The sequence below is a fragment of the Eulemur rufifrons genome, chromosome 15 (genome assembly GCF_041146395.1).
Source record: "Eulemur rufifrons isolate Redbay chromosome 15, OSU_ERuf_1, whole genome shotgun sequence".
In the NCBI taxonomy this organism is placed as follows: Eukaryota; Metazoa; Chordata; class Mammalia; order Primates; family Lemuridae; genus Eulemur; species Eulemur rufifrons.
Genome location: NC_090997.1, coordinates 85,994,486 through 86,019,503, shown reverse-complemented (window position 1 = coordinate 86,019,503; position 25,018 = coordinate 85,994,486). Strand labels below are relative to the sequence as shown.

Here is a 25,018-nt window from a genome sequence, read left to right as displayed (position 1 = left end):
TCTTATATTCCTCTGCCAGTTTAGGTTTTTCAGGCAGTAGACACTGAGACAATTAATGGAGTGTGACACCACTAGGGGGAAAAGGGAAGAAGCAGGATTGGGCAGGGAGAGCATGAGACTGCCATCCCAGTGGGGATGTGGGGAAAAAGATCATCTTTGGAGGAGTCCTATGTTGGACTGAATGGCTAGGTCCCTGTACCACTGCCTTGCTTGGTCTCTAGCAACAGGCCACCCTGAGTAAAACATCCTCTTGATTTCCATAGTTTAGTTAAATCTTTGGCCACCAACCCCACCTGCCTTGAGAATAGTATGACCTCAGCTTGAAAGCCAAGGAGGACACTGGAGGATGTCAGCTGCCCCCGCTTCTCACAGCTGGTTGGCCAGTCTTTTCTTGTAGGGGGATCTAAGTGACACATCTCCATGCCTGCCCCAGTCCACCCCTTTCCCCAAGTAGATCCACCTCCCCATACACATGCAGAGAGCAGCTGCTCTGGGGCTCTGATGGACCTCTCTTCCTGGGGAGAAATTTTAAAAAACAGGAGTTTGGTGGGACCAATTATAGCACCTTCCTGCAATTGGTCCTGAGGCTACAATGGGTCCTCATCATTCCTCCCCCCATTTCAAATTCCCCTCACCCTCATCTGTCATCTCTGCTGGTCTTGGTGTCTTTCTTGATGATGTGAACCAAGCTCTCGTTCCTGTGGGTCCTGAGCTGGGAACCAAACCCTTCTCAGACCAGGGTTGCTACAGTTGTCCGTTCACAGTTCCCACTGGGCAAGGAGAACACAGGTGTCTCCAGGGGACCAGCTGAGTGCACATGCTTTCCTCCCTGTCCCCATCATCTAACAGCTGGCTTACTTCTTCTTGCAGTTCAGGGTCAATTACCCCTGACTACATGGCACTTCTTGCCTACTGCTCCCTGGACACAACGAGGCCAAAGTGCCCAGGTGGCAGCAGTAGACTGTAGTTCCATGGGACTCTTGTTATATTGCCCAGGGAGGTCATACACCCTTTGTGAACAAGGACTTCTGACCCTGTAGAACCAGAGTTGGAGGAATGGGAAGAACTAAGTACTTCAGTGGTTCATTGGGCGTGATGGTCAGTAGGATCATTCCTGCCAGATCACAATTCAAGCTACTAATCTTTTCATATCTGTCACTTCTGGGTCTACTTTTAATGATCTTTTATCCCTATGGACAATATTTTTGTTTCTCTGTGTTCCTAGTAATTTTTTACTAGAGGTTGGGAATTAGCATTATGTTGTTTGTTGATGGATTTTGTTGTATTCCTTTAAATAGTATTGGGTTTTATTATGGTGCACAGCCAAGTTTCTTGAAATTAATTTGATTTTTCCAAAGCTTGCTTTTTAAGCTTTGTTAGGGGAAGTCCAGAGAATGCTTTGGTCTATGGATACTTTAACCTCACTACTAAGGCAACACCCTTTTAAGGACTCTACCTGATGCCCCATGCATTATGAGTTATTTCTACTCTGGCCAGTGGAAACACAAACTTTTCCCAGCCCCATATGTGATCTGTAAATTATTTGTTCTACTATTTCCAGTTCTCATTTCTTGGCTAGAGTAGTTTCTTCTCACACCTTCACTAAACCAAGGACTCAAGGGGCCCACTGCAGATCTATGGAGCTCTTTGTGCTTTCCCCTCTCATTTACTCTGCCCAACAAATTCTATCCCCTTGGCCTCCTCTCCCCCTCTCATTTACTCTGCCCAACAAATTCTACCCCCTTGGCCTCCTGTAACACTGACCTCTGTCTCCTCAACTCAGCAAGACCACTGGTCTCTGGCTTCCTCCTCCCTGCTTTGCTGCCTGGAAACTGCCTCTAAGCCATTAGCTTGAACATTCATCGATTCACCTCATTTTTTCCCCCCTTCTCTCAGAGATCACAGTCCTATGCTATGAACTTTCATTATCTGAAGACCATTGTTTTATATATTTTGTTTGGGTTTTTAGTGGTTTAAGATGGAAAGATAAAATGATTCCTGTTTCACCATGATGGTCAGGAACAGAGGTTCACCTGAGGACCTTAACATTGTTAAAGGAAATACTGATTTAGATTTACTACCTGCTTGGGAAAGAGGGAGTTTCAAGGCTTACACTCTGGTCAAAGAACAAGTGTGGGGTTATTCTGCCTGCCAAGTATGTCGATCTCAATTATATATTCAGGGATGAGGCAAATAACCAACATTGGGTCTGCAGACCCAGGAGACCTACTCTAAGCCAAACTTTGATTAGAACATTTCTTTTCTAAACTCCGTATGCTCCCATTTTAATGGGGTAGGAGAAACTATATTGGGTATCAAATGTTAATTTGGGCCCTGATATATCCAGGTATTCCTCTTTCCCTAGTGTGAAGCCGCCTGCGTAAAGGCCATAGATTCCTTTGGAAAAAGGCTGGGGAATCATTACGGTGCACACTTGCAGGGACCTCTCCCCCAGGATCCAGTCACCTCTTCAGTTAATGAGCTTTGAGTCAGAAAACTGGCTCAGTCTAGAAACTGGTAAGGAAGCACGGGCTTCTTTTTATTGGCGTGCTCTCTCTCAGCCCCCTGGTCATCCATTTTTGCTCTCTTTGGTTATATATCAAGCATTACCCTTGCTGATCACCCATCTATTTTGTCCCCAGGGATGCCATGTTCTATCAACCATTTCCATGAGACTTTACAGGTCAGGGTCCCTTGGCTGTCATTTTTCGGTTAGTGGTTAATATGCTAACGATGGCATTCTGGCTTCTGTGGTTAGCACTGCCACCTGGGCTCTCTGAGGTCTCATCATCATCCACATTGCTCTCAGCAAGCCAAGTTCCATCACGGCCTTTCCTGCCAGCCCCAGACTGCCGAGGAGAGCCCCCACTGAGCTCCTTGGTGATCCCCTAGCCCCTCATCAGTGCAGCCCAAGGACCTCAGTGAATGATGGGTCCTCTGAGCCTTGCTGTGAAGCATAACCTCCCCCCCCCACCCCCATGGGCACTTTGCCTCATGTGTCCATTGCAGCACGCCCCCTTCCTTGAGCCTTTTCATTCCTTCCTCTGTCTCAGCAATTCAGGCATTTCAACATTCTGATCACTTTTTCTAGGTTTCTACCAGGCTGCCCTGGAGCAGTGACTTTGCACTATCTCTTGGCATTTTTCTCATGGTGTTAAATCCTGTATCCTGAGAAACACCCCCAAGTCAATAAACTCTCACTTATCTAGTTTTATGAATCTGGCACCTTTGACCAAGCACCCTCAGACTTGAGTCCCAAGAGTACTCTACTCCCCCGGCCCCTGCAGTACATGCTGGCGAGCTCATACAGTCCATTTCTTCCCTCCCTAGACCCAGCACAGCCCAACCGGATTATGTTGTGGCTGAACTCTGGTTATAGGCCTAGTAGTCAGGAGGAGGCGTGGGGACAGCTCCTGAGGGGCACCTGTTGCCATATGAGGGAAAGACCCTGACACTGCCTTTCCTTGTGTTAGGATGGAGAAAGAGAGGGAAGGTAATTCTAGCTCTTCAGGGGGAAGGGTGGGTCTCTTCTGCAGGCTCAAAATATTCAGAAAATCAAAATTGTTAGGAACATCCTCTAGATGTCTCCATCACATATTTTAGGTTCCCAGGATTGATTCCAACCTTGACACGACAGACCTGGCTTGGTTGAACGTTTGTGGGCGGTTAGCTACTTTTACCATCACATCCTGTGCTTGCCCTTCGGCTTTTTCTGCTTAGCTACTGCAGGGATGAGGACATGTTGGCAAGCCAGCCAAGTGACTCCAGCTCTCACGCTTAGTTTTAAATTGCTTATTAATTGACCTCAGCTTTTCATTATCCACCTGCAGGACATCAACCCAATTCAGCAATAACCACTCAAGTCCATTGTCCTCATATTTATTACCCACCCTTCCCCCATATTTTGAATGACTGAATGATCCGCCAGTCACTGCAGTCCCCTGCACCAGCATGCTGTTTCATCTCCAGTTTTAATAATCGCACAGCCTTCTTGTGCCGGGGGCTGGCTATCCAACAGGGATGGGGGCTTCAGAACCAGCCAGTGAGTGACTCAGTCTCAAATGCTGTCTTGCCATCTGTGTTCTTGGGCCACTGGTACCAATTGTGCCAGTCTGAGGCTGAGATAGAGTTAGGAGTGCAAAAGATGTGTGGTGAAATTACACTTCTGAAAGGAAAAGGGAAAAGCAGGGTTGAACAGAGGAGCTGTCAGATCTGATAAAATCTCTACCAGTCTACTAAGAAGCTCTGGAGCAAAGACTGTTTACTAGAGGTGTTCTGAGTTGAGCAGAAATGGCTGGGTCTTGTACTGCCTCCTTGCTCAGTCACTGGCTGGAAGTTGCCAGGAAAACTTGGCACCAGCTACCACTGCTTTGCTCCACCAAAGGCTAGGCTGCCCCGCCCCCGCCCCCGCCAATAGTGTGTCCCTATCTTGAATTCCGAAGTGCACTCTGGAGAAGGTAACAGCTGGAGACTGTTAGCTGACCGCACGCCTCACAGCTGGGCTGCTAGTACTTTCTTGAAGGTAAAGTTGCATGGCACACCTCCACGTGGTTGTCCGCCACAACCCCAAATCCCAGAACAGAAATGACCATTGGCCATTTGGCCGCAGTAATAAGTAAGTACCAGAAACAATGGATGACAAGTTCGCATGAGTAACCTCGCTTCTAACCCAGGCCTCTAAACCGTGCTAATCAGCAGCGGCCTCACTCTGGTAACCAAACCGCACCTCCACAACTAAAGGCTCAGCCAATCCCTAAATGCTTGTGAAAGTCTGTTAATCCTTGAACTCCACGCTTCCGAAAACCCCGTACAAGGTCAGCAGTTTTTAATCTGGAGAGACCGTGGTGCGCTATGAGCACAGCGCTCTCTTGCTCAGCAAGCAGCGTGTGCAGCTCTTTGCTCTGGGCACTGAATGCGGCCTTTTCCTCTGACGCTGTCACCACTGCCCACGATGCCCACAACCGCCACCCCTGCTTTCATCTGACAGGCTCCTTCTCATCAGTCAAGTCTCAACTGTCTCTTCCCCACCCCATGTGACGTCCACCACACCTGACAAACCACAGCCTACTCCAATGTCCCCTTTCAGTTCTTAACAGCACTTACCACAATTTCAAATAGCATTGAGGCTTGTCTGTCATGGTCACCTCTGTATTCTCAGCAGAAAGGTGGACTAAACAGAAGAGTAAGAGATGTCATTGGAGTTGGTGAACAGGACACCCCTGGTGAGGAGCTGGGACAGTGGTTTCGCTCACCTGCATTGCCCAGTCCCCAGCATAGCGCCTGGAACACAGTAGGGACTCTGTAATGACTTAAAGAATGAAGGAAAATAAATGACATTTCTGTGAAATGTTTACGGGACAAAGCAAGATTTTTGGAGAGATTCAACAATGACTAGAAAGGAATGCATTAAGTTTAAATGAATTATTTTCAGACTTTTTAAAAACATAATTTTATGAAAGATTGACCCATAAACACATGTGACAGCTCTGTGGGATGCACGGGGGGTGGGGGCTGCCCACCTTGACTCCCTGTCATGGTCCCTGAGATGCCTCCTCACGACCTAGGGCTCTGAGGAAGACTTTGGACAACTCTCCAGAGAAAATGGATAACCAAGGCAGAGGAGAGATGGGAATTAGCGTTCTGTAGTGGAGTCTGAGCCTGCTGGCGTGCGGAGAGGGAGAGAGCAAAGGCGGGGAGAGGAGCGAATTGGTGGAGCGACAACGAGACCAACAGCACGGGTGGAAGGTGGAGCCTTAACGAAGGGTCGAGACACTGCGTTCCTATAGATAAATGTTAAACATAAGGGACACTGCATAATCAGTGACAGCCACATAATTAGAATGATTCACTGCTGTGAGAAACACTTTCAGGACTGATCGATTTAGCGCTGAAAAATGTTTCAGTTATGATTTAAGGAAGAGGAAAACACGGGATACCCTCGACTCGAATGGTACAAAACCAATTTTTTTCTTGAATGTGTTTTAGACAACAGCTGAATCTTGGTCGTCAGAAATATACTTCTTTCACTTAAAATGGGATGTATTGCATTAGAGGTTCATGGTGCATGTAGGACTAGAGAGGAAATATCAGAAATAGACAGTGGAGGTCAGCGCGGTGGCCACGCATCAGTGGGAGGGCTGGAAGGGGCCCTCCAGACATCTATGGTAAATGTGCTATAAAAGAAATTCCATGTCTTTTTGGCAAGTGTTAAAAATGCAAGGGATCAATAAATTAAATAAGCAACTCAAGCAAATACCTTTGGAAAATAATTGCCTGGAATTTTAAAATTTATGTCCATAATGATTTCAAAACCCCAAATCTAGCCTGTTTTCTATCAAAATTATAGTCTCAAAGGTATCTCGGAAGTCACGATCATGCAGGAAGAACCCCACCATGCAGTGACGCCCACTGATGGAGCACCCGAGAGAGATGCACCCCTGAGAGCCACTGCCCGTGGGGCGTGGTGGTCAACAGCAGGGACCCTGGGGTCAGGCTGCCTGGGCTCGAATCAGCCTCGGTCCTCACAGTTCCATCTGGGGCATGTTACCTAACATCTCTGTGCCTCCATTTCCTCATCTGTAAAATGGAGGGTCGAGTGTGATAATTCAGGGGAAGCATTCAGAACAGTGCATCTAGAAGGCAGTCCATAAATGTTAGCCACGGACACTGTTAACTATAGGTATGCTGGTCTACTGTATCCAGGTTCCAGGTTGGGGAGGTTGATACTGAGAGAGATCATATAATGTCAGGGTTGGAGGGACCTCAGACATCCCCTGGCCCCATCCTCTCATTCATTGGATGCTCAAATCTCCTATATGAGTGATTGTCTCCTGATAAGTGAGTGGCTGGTCTCTAATTAAACAAGCGTGATGGGAACTAGAAGTCGTGCCACTCACAAGCAGCTGTAATTGTGAGAAGTTACTGAGCGCCAGGCTCCTGCTCCTAAAGCCATCAGCCTCCTGGAGCCGAGAGCAGAGCGGGCGCCCTTCCCGAAGGCTTCCAGGTGTCTGACTGTGACATTATCTTTTCCAGGACAAGCATTTTCCAACACAATTAAGCAAAGATTTCTAACCTCCTTGATTTTGCTGCAACCCACTCTTTCAATAATGCTTTGTTACCTGAAAGATCAAGGTTCGTTCACCTGGTGAGCAACAAACTCTCCAGGAGAATGTGGGTCTTGATCAGTAAGAGTTTTGCTACTTGCAGAAAGTAAGGAGAACACAGGGAGCATTCTCCAAAGCGGTGTCTCACTGAGGGGAAGTGGCTGGAGGTTTTATGGGGCAACAGAGAAAGAAAAAAGTGTGTCCTCACATGTAGGGGAGGGGTTCCATTTGTACAGGCGTGATGAGTCTGAGGTGCTAGCACACATGTCGCATGTCATGGTAATGAAGCCGTAGCTCCTCCCAGGGCGGAGACTTTAGCATGGTAATGAGGAAAGTTCACTTGAGTTCATCCATAAACTGCCAGGGTCTGGTAGGGGCTAGTTCAAGCCAGCTGGATTGCTCACAAACAAAAAAAGCTGTAAAATGGGCTGATTGTTCGAGTTGGTTGAAATCCTGTAGTCCCTGGAGACCCTTAATACTATATGAAATACTTTAAAAATTCAAGTGAATTTTAAAATTATATATTTGTGTACATTTCTTCCAAAAACATGCCTTTATTGAGCGTCAAATAGGATAGGGAGTCCCTAACTTCATAAGCTTATTATTCTCTGTCACAGGAAGTTAACCCACACTTCTGGGTGAGTTTCCTTGTGCAGTGGAGGCAGTGGGCAGATGGGGACGGAGGTTCAACAAGGAATGCAGCGTTGACAGCTACAAAAGACAATTTGATTTTTGTGTCCAACTGAATTTCACCTCTTCAGGCCTGACAGCCTGGTAGTTCCACACAAGATTAATCTGCAACATGTTTATTGGTAATATCTGGAAGACATAACATCCAACTGACACAAATCCAAGCAGAAAAAAGGCAACATGATTGTGATGCAGCAAAGAAAAAGGAAGTAAGTGACATTTCCCAGGATCCTCACAGAAATAGGTGACCAATTTGCATGTGTATAGACCGATTTGCATGTGTATGTCCCGTTTATCTGTGAATCTAGATAAAGTGTGAAGCATTAAAAAGGCACGTTGGAAATAAGCTCAATGCATAATGGTACTCTCAGGTAGAAGACACCAGACACACACTTATCGATAGTGCTGATGTCTACATTAAATAGAAGTTTTGCCCCTGGTGATGGAATTTTTTTTCATTTTCTCACTCATTCTCTTTGGAGGGTTCATTTTTCTGAATCAACCACACTTCATTATTTCTATTAAGCAATTTGAAAGGGCTGTTGTAGCCTGCTGTGTAGTAAACCTTTTCATCAAAAACTTTTCCGTCTTCCCTCAAGATGCTTGCTAAGGTCAGAAGTTGTTCTTGATTCTTTTGGGCACTAGAGAATCCATCGAAAGACCTACAAAGGAGACAGCAAATAATCGTGAATGATTTTAGTACCGATGCGAATGTGAGTCTGAAAAGAGAAGCAGGAGCTGCCACTGCGAGCGCTGGGTGAGGGGCAGCTTCAGAGCCACCCCCTCTGCCACCGCTGACCTGGCCACTCCCTCCCTTGGATTCCCGGCCTAAGTGTGACCGCAGGAGGCCCAGGAGGACATGTCCCCTCCTCCCATCTATTGACAGACAGAGTTGGAACCTACACAGTCTCATGCGCTCTAACCCTGTGCTTCTCAGACTTTAAAGTGCATACAAGTCACCAGCAGATCTTGTTAAAATGCAGACTCAGCACAACAGAGTGATTATAGTTAACAGTAAGTTATCCTTTAAAACAACCAAAAGAGTGGGATTAGAATGTTCCTAACACAAAGAAATGATAAAGGTTTGAGGTGATGGACACCCCAATTACCCTGATTTGATTATTACACATTGTATGCTTGTACCAAAACATTGCATGTACCTTATAAATATATACAACTATGTATCCATAACTAAAAACAAAAATTTTTTTTAAATGCAGATTCAGGAGTTCTGGGGAAGGCCCGAGAGTCTGCTTTCTAACAAGCTCCCAGACACATGCTGAAGCTGCTGGTCAGAGAACCACACTGAACCCCCAGCAGAACCCCCCTTCCAGACTCTGAATTTTCTCCCAAACATTGCTCCTTTCTTCCTCTCCTCAGGAAAAGAGTAGGCACTGGCTTCCAGATGAAAAGGATATAGTCTGACCTCTGTGAGTTTATAGTCTAATGGAACAGACTGACGTTTTGGCATGAGAACATGACGAAATCTGGGGTCAGGGGTGTCGTCTGAGTTCAGCCTGGAATGGAGGATGGTTTTGCTGAACAAAGAAAGGGGAGGGATAGAAAAGGAACAGAAGTCTAAAAATACAGAGTGTTTTCACAGTGAGGCATAAAATGAGGTCAGGGAGGTGAGGCAGGGCCAGAAGGAAGAAGCTGGTATAATATATTAGCCTAAGGCCTTTGGAGATTATTCTGAAGGATATTGAGCAGAAAAGTAACTTGATCGCATCTGGATAACATAGGCAGATAGATGGAAAATAGATTGACAAGGGGGAGCCCGTTAGGAGGCTGCTAGGGGGTGGGGAAGAAAAGGCAGTCAAAAGATGTAAACAAAATGTGGAGAAAGAATAAAAGTCTGAGTATAGATTTTAAAGTATATCAGAGAGTCCCCAGGAGGGCAAAATGAAAATATACTGAGATTAAATCATGACAGCACAGTGACCTAGCTGAGCTGCTGACATGCAAGCACAATGAATTTGAACTGGAAGGTTCAGAATAAGAGAAACACTGAAAGATAAAAATATTCCTAATATGCCTTCTTTGGTATAAGTCTTACTGTCAATGTGACAATGCAAAAAATCAACCCTACCATGCTTCAGATAAGATGTAAACTCTCAAGGGTACAAACCATGTCTGTTTTATTCAACAGTGTCTACTCAGCACCTAGAATCATTCTGGGCACACAGTTCCCTTTAAATCCTTAAGTGTGGGGATCTCTGCATGCACATGTATACGTAATGAAGCATTGAGGGTGAGTTGATACAACTCTTCTGTTCCATCATTTGAATCGTGTCCATTGAATATAAAATGCTGAACCATGTGTTAAGAAACATTTTGGCTCCTAAATTTATTATTTATTTCCTTAATGAAGAGCCAATAATGAGTATGGTTCTGTCCAAAGGGAATTTGTTTTCAGATCCCATTTTTGCCCTCAAATCAAATCTTGAACGCTCTAATTAAAAGTCACATCTTGTTCTCTGAATACACGTTGTTCTACAATGAACTATCCACTGCTTTATTCAGTGTGCAAACATATACCGTGCCGCCCACCCCCAAGCACCCGTCTCGCTAGAGGCTGGAATATATGGACACAGTAACATGCTGTTGTATTCTTGAGGCAGTTACAGTCTACAGGTAAATCACTATACCTTAGAAGAATAATCACAGAAGAAAGGGCACCAAGGACAGAGTAAGTGGCTGACTGGAGAAACTGAGGAAGGCACCATAGAAGAGGTGCCATTTGTCCTGTAGGATGAAAGTGGGCTCTTCAGGAAGAGAGCGCGAGCACTAGAGCTAGTAGTGTATGCTGTGCACGCTCTAAGTGTCTCATGTGAATTAACTCATTTGATCTTCATGGCAACCCTAAGCGATAGGTAAGCACTACGATTGCACGCATTTTACAGACAAGATTTTAGCAAGGAAAAGTGGAGTAACTTGCCTGAGCTCAAGGGTAAGGAGATGTGGAAGAACATGGCATGTTCCGTGAAGGGTGGGAAGGTCAGTGGAGCCCATGTCAGAGGAAAAGGAGCTACTGAGACAGGGTGGGGCCATGTCACAGGGGCACTGGGCACCCTGTGAACAGTCTGAGCTTCCCCCAGGAAGCAAGATGGAACTGACAGAGATTTTCAAATGGAGTAACAGTGTGGAAGAGGAGAGAGAAAGACTGGGGACAGTGAAAACTGTCTGCAGGCTACTGATGTGAAATCATAAAGAAAAAATTCAACGGAGATCAATACACATCCCTGTATCTACTGGGAGTGTCAGGCATGCAAAGATGACTTAGGTGTGGTCCTTCCAAGGTGGGGACCTGAGGAAGTAACAATGGTGATGGAGAACAAGGACCAGAACATGAATCATTCTGAGGTGAGTGGGCCGATCTGGGGACGAGCTGTCAGGGAAGGGTGTGGGTGATGACCACAAAGCTCCTTGCTGGGGAGACAGCCTGGCTGATGAGGCCCTTTACAGAGACAGGCATTGTACGATCAGAGGTTTGGGAACTGGGGAAGGCTCATTTTTAGAGCTGTTGAGTTTGGTTCCCCAATCCCCACTCCTAAATAGAGATGTCCAATGAGGGGGGAAAGCAGATCTGGAGATACTTCTAGACTTGAGGGTCATTAGACTCAGGAGTTGAAGCAATGTGGACGACCAGCCAGAGCAAGTCGGCTGTGACAGGAGAGTCAACAATAGGCATCAATGGTGATTCCTGGGCCAGGGCACCCAGGAGGAGCCCACGGAGATAAATAAATGACAAGAGAGTGACCTTCTGAAGCTAAAGGATGAACAAGTATTAAAGAAACAGACTGGTCAGAACAGAATGCTGCAGGGGTCACGTGGGAGAGGACTGCAGCCACGTGACAAATGCAAGGGCACGGCTGAGGATGGCAAGGGCAGTTCCAAGGAGACGGTGGAGTCGTACCAGATTGTGGCACTCTGAGGTAAAGGCCAGTCTGATGAATTCTCAGAGGGAAATGAGGAACATATTACTGGAAACTGGAGGAAAGGTGATTCTTGTCCTGACACGGCAAAGAACTCGGCTGAATTGTGTTCGTGTCCTAGTGTGGTGTGCACAGTAGAACTTGTGGGTGATGAAAAAGGATGTTTGGCTGAATGAATTTCTTGAATTTCTAAGCAAAGAGTTGAAAGTGTGGCTTGGCTTCTCTTGAATGCTTATAGTAAAATATTAGAAGAGAAAATTCAAAGATTAAATTTTTAAACAAAAGGGAAGAAGAATTTTAAAATTTGGAAAATTCTTAGCTTATCCAGATTGAAAGAAATGAGAAAGCTTGTTCGAGACAGAACAGGGGTGTGGCCAAGCAACCCTTTGATAAGGAGATTAGCATGGAACTGGCATCTAAACAGAAGCCAGGACCCATTCTCCAAGACAGTGCAAGAATGACTCCAAAGGCATTTCAGAGATTATGGGGCTGCCCCTCCCATCACAGGCCCCCGAGTGCCAGTTCCTAGCGGGGCAGAGGAATTTCAAAGGAAGGGTCTTGGGCACCTGTGGGGCCTTAAAGCTCACTGCCTCGCACTGCCTCCCAGCTCTGCACCCTGCGTGCCACTGCAGCACTCTTTGGCTACCCCATGTCCAGCTACATTAGACCAAGATGTGGCGTGGGCTGCAATGGCTACTCCTCTGGGGGGCACAGGCAGTAAACTTTGGCAGCATCCATGCAGCACTATCTCTGCCAGCTTGCAGAATACACAAGCCGTGGGGGCGTGGCTACCTCCACCTAGATTTTGAAGGATAGAGCTGCCCAGAGCCTTGGGTGTGTGACCCAGGCAAAGGGCCACAGCAAGGGCAGGGCCACTACATAGAGTCCCCAGTAAGGCAATGCCTACTGGAGTCTTAGAAGGGCACACCAGACTGGCAGGGCTACTGGTGTGTGATTCCAGCCTAGCAGAGCCACAGTGGGGGTGGGGCCACCCAAAGTCATGGGACAGGATCCAACCCCTGTCCAGCAAGACGGGACATCCACCCCCGTGGGCCTGGAGGGCAGAGCCCTGAGTCAAAGAAAATTAATCTTAAGTCTTAAGATTTGGGACTTATTTGGGACCTGTTGCCCATTTCTTTTTTCCTGTTTCTCCCTATTGGAATGGATGTCTACCCTGTGTCTGTCCCACCATTGCATTTTGGAAGCACACAATGTGTTTGATTTCACAGGTTCACAGGGGGAGGGAATTTGCCTCAAGATGAATTACACCTTGAGTCTCACCTAGATTTGATTTAGATGATCTTCAAATGAGACTTTGGACTTTAGAGATGATGCTGAAAGAGTTAAGAATTTGGGGGCTACTGAGATGGAATGAATGTATTTTGCATGTGAGAGGGACATGAATTTTGTGGGGCCAGGGGTGGAATGCTGTGCACTCAAATGTTTGTGAACCCCCACCCCCAAATTCATATGATGAAAACTTAATCACTAATATGATAGTATTAGGAGGTGGGGCCTTGGGAAGTGATTAGGTCATGAGAGTAGAGTCCTCATGAATGGGATTAGTGCCCTTATAGAAGGCCCCAGAGAGCTGCCTTGCCTCTTCCACCAGGTGAGGATGTAGTGGGAGGGTGCCATCTGTGAACCAGGAAGTGGGCCTCACCAGTCTGAAACTGCCAGCACCTTGAACTTGAACTTCCCTGCCTCCAGAACTGAGAAATTTCTGTTCTTTATAAGCTACCAAGTCTATGGTATTTTGTTATAGCTGCCTGAACAAACTAAAATAGGTATCATGTACTGTGTTTTAAGGTATTTTCATTCTGGTCTAATTAAATTACAGGTAAAGGTAGTCTTAAGGGGTTTTTTTTGGAGGGTGGGGGGAAATATAATTTGTATTTTACCTTACAGATGAAAGGTATGCAATAGAGTTCTCATTAAATGAATTGATTATATCTTCTGACAGACCTTAGTGACATAAAACTAAGCCAGTAGAAAAACACCACAAAATGTATTATACCTGATTTATGGAGGGTGAAAAGCCTGCTGAAATTGCATAGGAGCTAAACTGAGTGTACACAAGTAAAATCAGCAGTCAGCAGGGCTATAAATTATCTACCACTTACCGTACAAACACAGTCATTTCGGCTCTGTCTTCAATGAAGACATCTGACTCTGAAGGCCTGGGCGGATCAAATTGCTGCTCAGAGGGGATATACAGGGAAATGGTAATGGTAGACTCACTAAAAGGACCTGAACCGGGTTCCACATAGCTTGTCACTGGAGCTGTCATCTTTATTTTCATCTCTGTGCCATAAAAATGAAAGCAAATTTAGTGTATATATGACTGCGTTTAAAAATTCAACCTATTCCTTTTTGATCTGAGTCTCTAGATTTACTTTACACTATTGACATATACCTTTAATTTTCATCTAACAAAAACAAGGACAAAATTACTAATCATTCACTGCCCACATTAAACACCTTCTGTACTATCAATTGATTCTTTTGGTTCATAAATTGTACATTTTTAGAGACAGAAGGGGAAAGTACAGAGTACATGGTCCAGTCAATTCTTTTTTCTTTACAGCTCAGAAAATGAGGTCCCTGTAGGCTAAGAGACCTGCTAAAATATAAATAGTGGCAGAGCCAGAACCATAAGTTACTCGACTTGAGACCCCTAATCTTGGGACCTTCCTGCCTCCTGATGTCTCTGACCCTATCATCACTAAATTATCTTGAAGCCTTAGCCATAACTTATCCCCAGTTACCCCGAGCTCAGTTCATCCAGCAGAAACAGAGGGCACAGAGGTGGAGAAGTACTACCCCAGGGTGACCCTCCTCTAGCTGACACTAAGGGTCCTGAGGAGAGCCCTTGTCTGAAAAGTATTTGATGATCTGATTATTTTTCTATTATAAAGGATATTTCTTTAATAAGCTAGAACTCAGTAAGCCTGGAGATTCAATCACAATATAAGTATTCACAATGAAAGCTGCCTTTACCTTTCTCGTTTTTGCCTTGGATGTAGCTGTTCAGCTTTGTAAAGCCAGTCTGGATGGCTGAATCCCAGTCCATAGACTCAACGGAAGTGCTGACCCACTTGGCTGGTCCATAGTGTCGGATCTCGTAACTTCCGGGCTAAAAAGGAACAGAGAAAACTTCGAGAGGAAGCAACTCTAAGAGCGCAGGACGTGAGATCCAACAATACAGGTGCCTTGATCTCGGGTCTCCCTGGAGCCGGCCTATCTAGGGGCTGCTCCTCCCTGGGGTCTTTGGGATTAGGGACCACGGTGACTCTAGCCCCCCACAACTCGAGATTCAAGTCATGTTAAAAACAACCACCACCACCACCTATTTATTACACATCCTCAGCCCGGAGGGTCCTACTGCGGGTTCTGGGAGTTCCTTATCCGCCCCGCCCCCCAAGCCCCGACAAAGACAAGAAATCGAGGTGCGGCCCGCACTTGGGGGCAGGGCTAAACGACCACATTTGCCCAACTGTGCACGTTCGGGGATAGAGGCTGGGACCATTCTAAAAACTTTTTACTTTATGGGAACCTCCGATCTCACTCCAAATCAGCCCGAAGGCGGGCCGCGCCCCTGGCCTGCCGTGCCGATAGGGCCCCTCCGCGCCCTTGCTCGGCGCCTACCTGGGGACCCGCGTCCTCCGGGGCCTTCCAGCCCGGCGTCTCCACGGCCTGGGCCTCGGCCGTCCCTGGGTCTGGCTGGAGCACCTCGGCCATGGGCGGCGCCGACGCTCCGGGAGCCTGACCAGCTGTGCCGCGAACGGCCCGTACCTGGGGCCGCCGGGCCGGCGGAGGTCCCCGAGTCCCCGCCCCGCAGACGCGCGTCCCTCCTCCCCGCAGTGCGGGACACCAGAGCCCACTGGACACGCCTGGCTCTGGCCGCCAGGGGGCGCCGCGACCACGACAAGGCCCAGACCGGACCGCCCGCAGCTCGAGCCGGGCCCGCGTCCCCTGCCCGGTCCCCTCCGCAAGGGACAGGGAACCTAGCCTAGAGAGCAGACTGCAGCGCTCGCCTCCGCGGGCTTTCTTCGGGGGCCCCTGCGCCCCCGCCCTTGTTTTGAGGTGAACAGGCACACGGAGTGTGCACCGTGGGGAGCAGCCGGCTGGCGCGGTTTCTGTGCAACCGGTCCGGGCGCCTCTCCCGCGGCCCCGCCCGCGCTGGGAGCCGCGCCTGCCCACGCGGCGGCCCGGGCAGTGTCGCAGCGACCGCCCGCCCTCGGGGGCGGCTCCCGCCGCGCGCTCCGGGAGAGGCGGCAGGGCGCACCTGGCTCACCCCTGCGGGCCCAGCCGGGGCGAGCGGCCCTGCTCAACACCGAGCAGGTGGCCTGGGTCCCAGACAGCCTTCAGAGGGGCCTCAGAGAATCTTGAACTGTCCTGTCTTGACTTTTCCCCAAAATGACCCCAAACCCTGTGAGAGCCCCCTGCCCTAGCAGGATGACTGGGGGGCGGAGGGTAGGAAGTTTCCGAGGCCAGACCCTGGTAGTGCTTCTTAAAAATTGTAGTTAGATGTATTCTTTATTTTTTCCCAAGAGATTTCCACATACCATGCGATCGCCCATTTAAAGTGTACTATCCAATGGTTTTTCGTATATTTAAAGTTGATTTTAGACCATTTTCACTCCTCACCTTAAGGACACCCTGGCCTATACCCTTTAGCTACTGCTCCCCAATTTTCCACCCCCCCAGGCAGCTACTAATTTGCTCTCTGTCTCTATGGGTTTGCCTATTCTGGACAGTTCATAAAAATGGAATCATACATATAATATGTGATCTTTTGTGACTGGCTTCTTTCATTTAGTGCAATGTTTTCTAGGTTCATTCATGTGGTAGCATGTACTAGTACTTCATTCCTTTTTATCACTGAGAAATATCCCATTGTATGGGCCTGGTGCTTTTAAAGCAATTGGTGTCTTTTCTTTCCCTTTTCCCTGCCCTAATAACTATGCAGTGGCCTGAGGACACATGACACTTTCTAGTGGTTATATCACATCTATTATTATACAGAGCTAAGTGTGAATTTGTGAAGACTAAATAATGAATTTGACTTATTTTTTAAAATAGCCTGTTTATTTTAATTATGTAACAGATGTGATCCATTGCTTAGGTGACTTTGCAAAATTGAGAATATAACTTTATTGCAGGGTTTTTTTTTTTTTTAAAGGAAAAGGAAGTAATTTACATTGTTCCTTAAGAAATCTGTTCTTTTACTCTGCAGAGTATTGTTTACAGTTGTCAGTGCTTTTTCTGGGGGGAGCATTTTATTTGTAGAAAATCTGAAGCTCAATTTGGAGACATTCATTCTTTAGGGTTTGGAATATGCAATTACTGAAGATAACAGCAGGTCATTAGGCTGAATTATCTATATTTACAAGGTGGTAACTAGTCGTATATTAATAAAATAACAGAGGAAGGAAAGAAAAGGATATATTTTAAAATAATAGGATTTCAGTTAGAACAAGTTTAATAAAGTTTGAAAGGTTCAAGTTTTATAGCCATTATTTCAAAATAAGTTAGTTTTCTTATTGATTAATTATAGTAAATTTGTTCTTTTTACTAGCTCATATTTAATCAATGTTTATGTGACACTATGAAACAGATATTTTATTTAAGCTTTACAGCAAGTTTTGAGATAAGTCATATTTTCCACATTTAAAAATCAATGAAGCATCCTGGAGTGGTGGCTCACACCTGTAATCCTAGCACTCTGGGAGGCCAGGGCAGGAGGGTGGCTTGAGATCAAGAGTTCAAGACCAGCCTGAGCAAGAGACCCTGTGTCTACAAAAAAGTAAAAAAATTAGCCGGGTACAGTGCCTGTAGCCCCAGCTACTTGGGAGGCTGAGGCAGGAGGATCGCTTGAGCCCAGGAGTGTGAGGTTGCAGTGAGCTATGATGACGCCACTGCATTCTACCCTGGGTGACAGAGTGAGACTCTGTCTCAAAAAAAAAAAAAAAATTAAAAAATCAATGAAACTGGTAGAGGACGGGTTACCCAAATGTTACTTTTTTTTTTCTTTTGGACTTTCAAATAGTATTTATCTGCAATTAATTAATAAGCAATATTTTAGAAGCAAATATTTAGCATTGTGTTGGTCAGGAAAGACTAAGTTATGCTGTGGAAACAACCTCAGATAATACTGGCTGTAAGTTACAGATGGTTTCTTGCAAAGTGCTCACTGGGTCTGACTGTGGCCTCAGGACATGCCCTCTCTACAAGATGGTGCAGCGTGGCACCTTTATATCAACAGGTGCCTCCACAATCACCTCAGCACGAGAAGAAAGCATTCAGAGTCCCGCAGCAGTAATTTCAGCCAATTCTCCTTATTCATGGTAGTTACCTTTCTTAAAGTCACCACGATCACTGAATTAGCAAACACTGAACCACTGCTTCTGGGGGAAATACAGAATTGGTTCCTGTAAACTTCTGGTCACAGTATTTCACCTTGTTTTATGTGTGTTTCTGTATAAAGATTATCTTATTTAATATGTATTGTTGGTTCATTAACATTGAACTCATGACCAACAGCATTGTAACTCATGCCTAAATGAAGCTTGAGTAACACACATATCTCCTCCGTAAGGCACAGCACAGCCTTCTTGCACTTAGGAACACTAGACAGCACTTCACCCCTACACCTGGGAGCTATTTAATGGTAAGCAAAAAGCACAAAAATGTGAAAACATGACAGTAGACTGTGAAAAGAACATTGTTTACAGTGTGAGAACTAAAGAAGACAGAGTGTCACCTCAGCTGGGAATGGATGCACTGGGTAACTGTTCTGTGCGTGCACATGTCTGTGAGTGACCCGCAGTGCTGTGAGTATTGATTATGGGGTTACAAATATATTTTAGCATTAGGTGAATTTGCAAATACAGAATTTACAGAATTTGTGAATAAGAGGATCAATTGTAAATGTTCCCTGCAATAAGTTAAATAAGTTGCTTCCATCTACATTTCATTGAACCAAAGCATTTCACCCAGGCTTGATTAAAATCAAGGGTATGTGAAAGTGTAATCACTTTGTGTTCTCAAAAGAGAACTCAAAATATTTGAGAAAAGCGCTGTCTATAATACCGTTTAGTCACTCACTGATTGATTATTTATTCCATACTTGTGGCAGATTTTATTCCCCAAAGATGTTTGCAACATTATCTCCAACGTGCTGTTCTTATAACATGACTTTGACATAGCTCCCATTCAGAGACAGAGGTTTATGCTCCCTTTCCTTGAAACTCGGCAGATTTGTGACTACAATAGAAGTAATACTGTGTGACTTCCAAGGCCAGATCATTAAAGCCTTTCACCTAGTTTGGGACACTTGCTCTTAGAATCCAACAGCCATGATGAAGGGAAGCCCAAGCAGCTCCATGGAGAGCCATGAATAGGTTCCTGCCTGAGGTCCTGGCTGAAAGTTGGCATTAACCACTGCACATGTGAGTGAGAAAGTGTCCAGATGGTTCCAGCACCCTGCCATTGAGTCACCTCCAGACATTCTCGCTCCCAACCAAGGTCCCAATGGTCATGGAACAGACAGAAGCTTTCTCTGCAGTACCCACAGAAACTGTGAGAATAATAAAATAGTTATTTTTAAAGTGACACTAAATTTGGGGTGATTTGTTTTTCAGAAAGAATAACTTAAAGAGTATTTACTCTGTATAGTGCTGTAGTAGGTGTTGGTGCATTTTAGCAATGAACAGAATTTGGTCCTGGCCTTCACATGTCTTACTGTCACATCATCCTTTACTCCAGGGTCATTGTGGGTTGTGGGTTGTGCACTCACAACATAATTAACTGTGTGTTCTTTTTATAGTTACCACTGTCTCAAATGTGATAGCTATAACATAGGTAGCAACTTGGTATTCTAACAGGAAATGTACTCTTCTCTTTTGGCTGGCTTCTCCTTTAGTTTTGTTGAGAATTATATCACTCATCCATTATTTAGACACAAGGCAACCCATGAAGCCCCTTTTACACTGAGCACTTTGCTCAGTGCCTGATCCATAATTGCATGATAAATGTTGAATGAATGCCAGTCACAGAATTTATCAGACACATAGAAAGTGATTGAGTGTTTTTAGGAGCACCTGTGAACCACCTTTCTTATGCACCACAGAAAATGAAGAGACATTTGTTAAATTGTGGGGTGGAAGCTAAAAAAGCTAACGTCTAAAGCTGGAAATGCCTTTAAAAATTAAAACATCAAATTTTAACCAGACTGAGCCTTGATATAACTTGAGTCTGTAGTAGGTGTTTATGAAAAGAGAGAGGGATATCCACACTGATTTTAAAAGGTTCATCCTTTGAAGTAAAAGTAGATAACCAAATATATCACAACTAGATAGCTCACATTCTCAAAAGCACATAAAAGAAACTGTCCTTGATGCAGCTAAGATAAAATGTTTCTAATAGATCACTTGATTAAAGATTGTCTCCCCAAAACTTAGGGCAGTTAAGACATTCCCTTAAACTCTTACATATGGGGTTTTTACTATTGCATTAGAATTATTACGTTATTGATTAGGACAAATCAAGGAATTGGACTTGACATCCTAATGACTTTTAGAACAGGGATGTTACAGTGGTTCAATGTCCCACGTTCCAGAAGAGGAGCTTCTTTGCCCTCATCTTGAACAGACCTGGAACCAGTCAATTCTCAGCCTGTTTGTTAAGTCCTGCGTTACGGTCTCTCAGTTAGTTCTACACCTGAGTTTGTGTCTGCATGTACAGAGTCAGATCCAGCCATGGGAGAGGTAAGTGGCAGATTAAAAATTGACTCCAAGTTGGAGAAAAGGTTTAGCAGTAAAGCTTGGGACATCTCATCTTCTAGATCAGTGCCTCTCAAGCTATCTGCGATGAAAGATCCTTTATTTATTTTTAAAATTTCCAGTTCATCATAAATCAATATACGATTCTACTGCACAAGACTATATGCAGCTCCTGCTACAGGCTACTTAACCCAGAAGGTCTACGTAATTTAATTGCTTTATGCCAGTAGCAGAGAGAAGAGTTGACTGATCGCATGCATGGATTTGGTAAAAATGTTAAGTTGCTGTCAATGTCTCTACACACTTACTCTCAATTTCTCTAATTATCTTATCTTAGACTGGTAACAAATAGTTCATGAACCAGCACCAGTTCATGGACCATGCTTTGAAGAGCATTGAGTTAGATGGCTGTCCCAGTCTCCTGTTTAGCTGGAACCTGATTTTGGCTCTCTAACCATTCTGCCTTGCAGTACCTCTGGGGTTGCCTCTCTGGACACTCGGCTTGTATTTACACTTAAGGAAGATTATTTACATATTAACATGAATTATATGTTTGTATTCTATCCTCTTCAATTTCTATTGCTATAAATTCATATTTAAATACATTATATACAATTTTATTTTAGTTTGGTTTTATTATTTATTTAATGTTTAGGCATATGGGGCTTTTGCCCCAGGTTCATGTTTGTAATGTGTTTATGTTGCTTTCACAGCTAGAATTCCCTAAGTTTGGACATTCACTTGAAGCATTAGGATAATCAAAGCAAGGCCTCTGTCTGTGGCCAGTACAAGACTCATTCCACTTGTGAGAGTGTAAATGGTGGGATATTTTTCATTCCGTTGGACTGGAATTGGGCATCGGTTTCTGGACTGCCGTGATTTCGGTCTTGCCATAGTCTCAGATTTCACAGCCTGTGCCCTTCAATGTGGGCAGCCACTCCTCTGCCAGCTCAGAAGGCACCTCCTTCTTGGCTTAAACCCACGTTTAAGAATCTGGGTTTTTGTCAGAACTCTGCTGCTTTCTGGTGGTGTGATTCAGTCTCACTGAACCTGTTTCATTTGTACAAATGGATGGTATTCATTCCATATGATTTTGAGGATTTCAAGAGGTAATGCCCAGTTATCTCTTAGCCCAAAACTTTGTATGTTGTGTCCTGATAAAGGGTAGTTATTAGTATGGTCTTTTGTGAATAAAAACTCTGAGCCATTTCCTTAAGAACTGAAATCTGTTTGTTGAACTTGCTTGGTCCTCTGCCCCTTGGACACCAATGTACACTCTACATATAAAGAAAACTTATCGAGATCACTTGGTAACTTATTGTTATGATGACATTAACAAAATGGGAGGAAGGAAGGGAGTGAAAGTGTGGCCAGAACCATTGAACATGTGTAGGGGAGGAGGGAAATTAATTCCTATTTCCTCTGAAAAAATTCTGATTTCTCTTGTTTCCTTTCCTGAAGTTTGCTTGCACTGAATTGGAATAGCCTCCTTCCCAGAGCTACAATATGACTGTCGTGGGCCCAAGGCACTCATGCTAAAATTATAAAATATACTAATTATATTTTATGACGGTATTGATTCAAAGATGAATATAATCTTTAAATCCAAAAGTTTATTTTTTTTCTTTTGATTTTAAGAGAAATTAAAACATCTTCATGGACCCCCTAAAAATAATGTGAGCTTTGAGGATGGTGCCCAGTCCCACCACAAGCAATGTAGATGTTTTAGCTTCCTTATGCGAGAGTGATAACATGTGGTGCATTATATGGGATGATAAATGCAGACAAGAGCTAATACTTACTGTGGCCTTAGGGCAGACGTATGTTTTAACACTGGATTGTCCCAACAACCCTCTGAGGCAGATCCTATTAATGTGATAAAGGAATAAATAAATAATGAAGATTCAATGCTTGAAATCAGAATACTTAATTTTTCCTTACCTTGTTCAGAATCCAGTAGAAGAAGAATGCTAATATTGGGCCTTTAAAACATCCAACTATGTGCATTGTTTGAAAACATTGAGGAATTAGAGGACAAGAGGATATATTTTACCTGTATTGCAGAGTCCTGCCCAACAGGAAGAACACTGTGGGGCTCAAGAATTTTTGATGCTTATGATGCCTGATTCCCATATTGGAGGAGTGAAAAATAAATACTGTATGTGATTATCTAGAAGTAATTTGAGAAGAAATTCAGCTCTTGATACACACTTAATATTAAAAGATATACTTAATATTTTTTAAAAACAATCTCTGTGTGTATGTGTATATGGTAAATGTATACTGTGTGTGTATATATATATATAAAATGAATAATTACTTCTTGCTATAACAATGTTTAGAAAATAATTTCTTCTTACATAACCTATTCTTTTCTTTTCCTTTTCTAAAAAAAGACTTCATTTTTTAGAGCTGTTTTAGGTTCACAGCAAAATTGAGTGGAAGTACAGAGAATTTCTGTATACCACCTGCCCCCACAGGTGTACAACCTCCCCAACCATCAGCATCTCGAACCAGAATGGTCCATCTGTTACAATCAATGAACCTACATCAACACGTCATTATCACCCAAAGTCCGTAGTTTACATTAGGGTTCACTCTTGGCTTTGCCCAAACTATGAGTTTTGACAAGTGTATAATGACATGTACCCACCGTTAAAGTATCATGTGGAGTAGCTTCACTGCCCTAAACGTCCTCTGTTCTCTGCTTGTTCATCCCTCCCTCTTCCCAGCCCCTGGCAACTGCTGATCTTTTTATTGTCTCCATACATTTGCCTTTTCTAGAATGTCATATAGTTGGAATCATACAGTGTGTAGCCTTTTAACGTTGCTTGTTTTGCTTAGTACTTACTATGCTTTTATGGTGCCTCCATATCGTTTCATGGCTTGATAGCCCATTTGTGTTTGGTGCTCAGTAATATTCCATTGTCTGAATGTAGCACAGTTTATCCATTTACCTACTGAAGGACATCTTAGTTGCTTCCACATTGTGACAATTATAAATAAAGCTGCTATAAATATGTGTGTGTAGGTTTTTGTGTGGAACAAGTTTTTCAGTTATTTGGGCAAATACCAAGGAGTGCGATTGCTGGATTGAATGTTGAGTTTAGTAAGAAACTGCCAAACTGTCTTCCAAAATGGCTGTACCATTTTGTATTTCTTTTTTTTTTTTTTTTTTTGAGACAGAGTCTCACTCTGTTGCCCAGGCTAGAGTGAGTGCCGTGGCGTCAGCCTAGCTCACAGCAACCTCAAACTCCTGAGCTCAAGCGATCCTCCTGTCTCGGCCTCCCGAGTAGCTGGGACTACAGGCATGTGCCACCATGCCCGGCTAATTTTTTCTATATATATTTTTAGCTGTCCATATAATTTCTTTCTATTTTTAGTAGAGGTGGGGTCTTGCTCTTGCTCAGGCTGGTCTCGAACTCCTGAGCTCAAACGATCCACCCACCTCGGCCTCCCAGAGTGCTAGGATTACAGGCGTGAGCCACCGCGCCCGGCCCACCATTTTGTATTTCTATTAGCAATGAATGAAAGTTCCTGTTGCTGCACATCCTCAAGGCATTTTGTGTTCTGTTTTGGATTTTTGACATTCTAATAGGTGTGTAGTGATATCTCATTGTTGTTTCATAAGCATTTTCCTCATCACATGCGATTTGGAGCATCTGTTCATATTTGCCGTCTGTATATCTTCTTCAATAAGGTATCTATCTGTTCAGGTCTTTTGTGCATTTTTAAATTGGGTTGTTTTCTTACTGTAGAGTTTTAGGAATTTTTTAAAAATTTGAATAACAGTCCTTTATCAGATATGCCATTTGCAAATGTTTCCTTTTAGTCTGTGGCTTGTCTTTTTATTCTCTTGACAGTGTCTTTCTCAGAGCAGAAGTTTTTGATTTTAATAAAGTATAACTTGTCAATTGTTCCTTTTGTAGATTGTGTTTTTTGTGTTTTATCTAAAAAAGCATTGCTACAGCCAAGGTCATCTAGATTTTCTCCAAGAAGTTTCATAATTTTGCATTTTCCATTTATGTCTGTGATCCACTTTGAGTTAATTTTTTGTGAAGGGTGTAAAGTTGACTATATTTGTGTGGGTCCATTACTGGACAAGTTCTTTTCTTTTCTTTCTTTTCTTTTTTTTTTTTTTTGAGACAGAGTCTCACTTTCTTGCCCAGGCTAGAGTGAGTGCCGTGGCGTCAGCCTAGCTCACAGCAACCTCAAACTCCTGGCCTCAAGGGATCCTCCTGTCTCAGCCTCCCCAGTAGTTGGGACTACAGGCATGCACCACCATGCCCAGCTAATTTTTTTCTATATATATTTTTAGCTGTCCATATAATTTCTTTCTATTTTTAGTAGAGATGGGGTCTCGCTCTTGCTCAGGCTGGTCTCGAACTCCCGAGCTCAAACGATTCGCCCACCTCGGCCTCCCAGAGTGCTAGGATTACAGGCATGAGCCACCTCGCCCGGCCTCTTTTCTGTTCCATTGATATATTTATTAATTTGCCAGTCC

General features: G+C 44.3%; 2 protein-coding genes across 3 annotated transcripts in view; one reads left to right on the top strand and one right to left on the bottom strand.

Annotated features, from left to right (window-relative positions):
* Window positions 1-13,597, top strand: part of NHSL1 (NHS like 1) — a 243,738-nt gene extending 230,141 nt beyond the window's left edge. Inside the window, exon 9 of the transcript XR_011235560.1 lies at window positions 13,586-13,597. The gene's annotated coding sequence lies outside the window, so the exon portion shown is untranslated. The remainder of the gene's footprint in view (window positions 1-13,585) is intronic.
* On the bottom strand, window positions 7,651-15,570 carry HEBP2 (heme binding protein 2). 2 transcript variants are annotated; one of them, XM_069488923.1, is made up of 4 exons: window positions 15,377-15,570; window positions 14,729-14,864; window positions 13,852-14,032; window positions 7,651-8,455 (listed from the first exon to the last, which is right to left on the bottom strand). In XM_069488923.1, exons 1-4 carry the CDS (start codon window positions 15,467-15,469, stop codon window positions 8,257-8,259), a joined length of 609 nt encoding a protein of 202 aa, XP_069345024.1. In that variant the 5' UTR covers window positions 15,470-15,570; the 3' UTR covers window positions 7,651-8,256. The 2 variants fall into 2 exon arrangements, with proteins under 2 accessions (XP_069345024.1, XP_069345025.1); XM_069488924.1 differs by having other exon boundaries at window positions 8,341-8,455; window positions 13,970-14,032.
* Window positions 15,571-25,018: the final 9,448 nt, after the last annotated feature.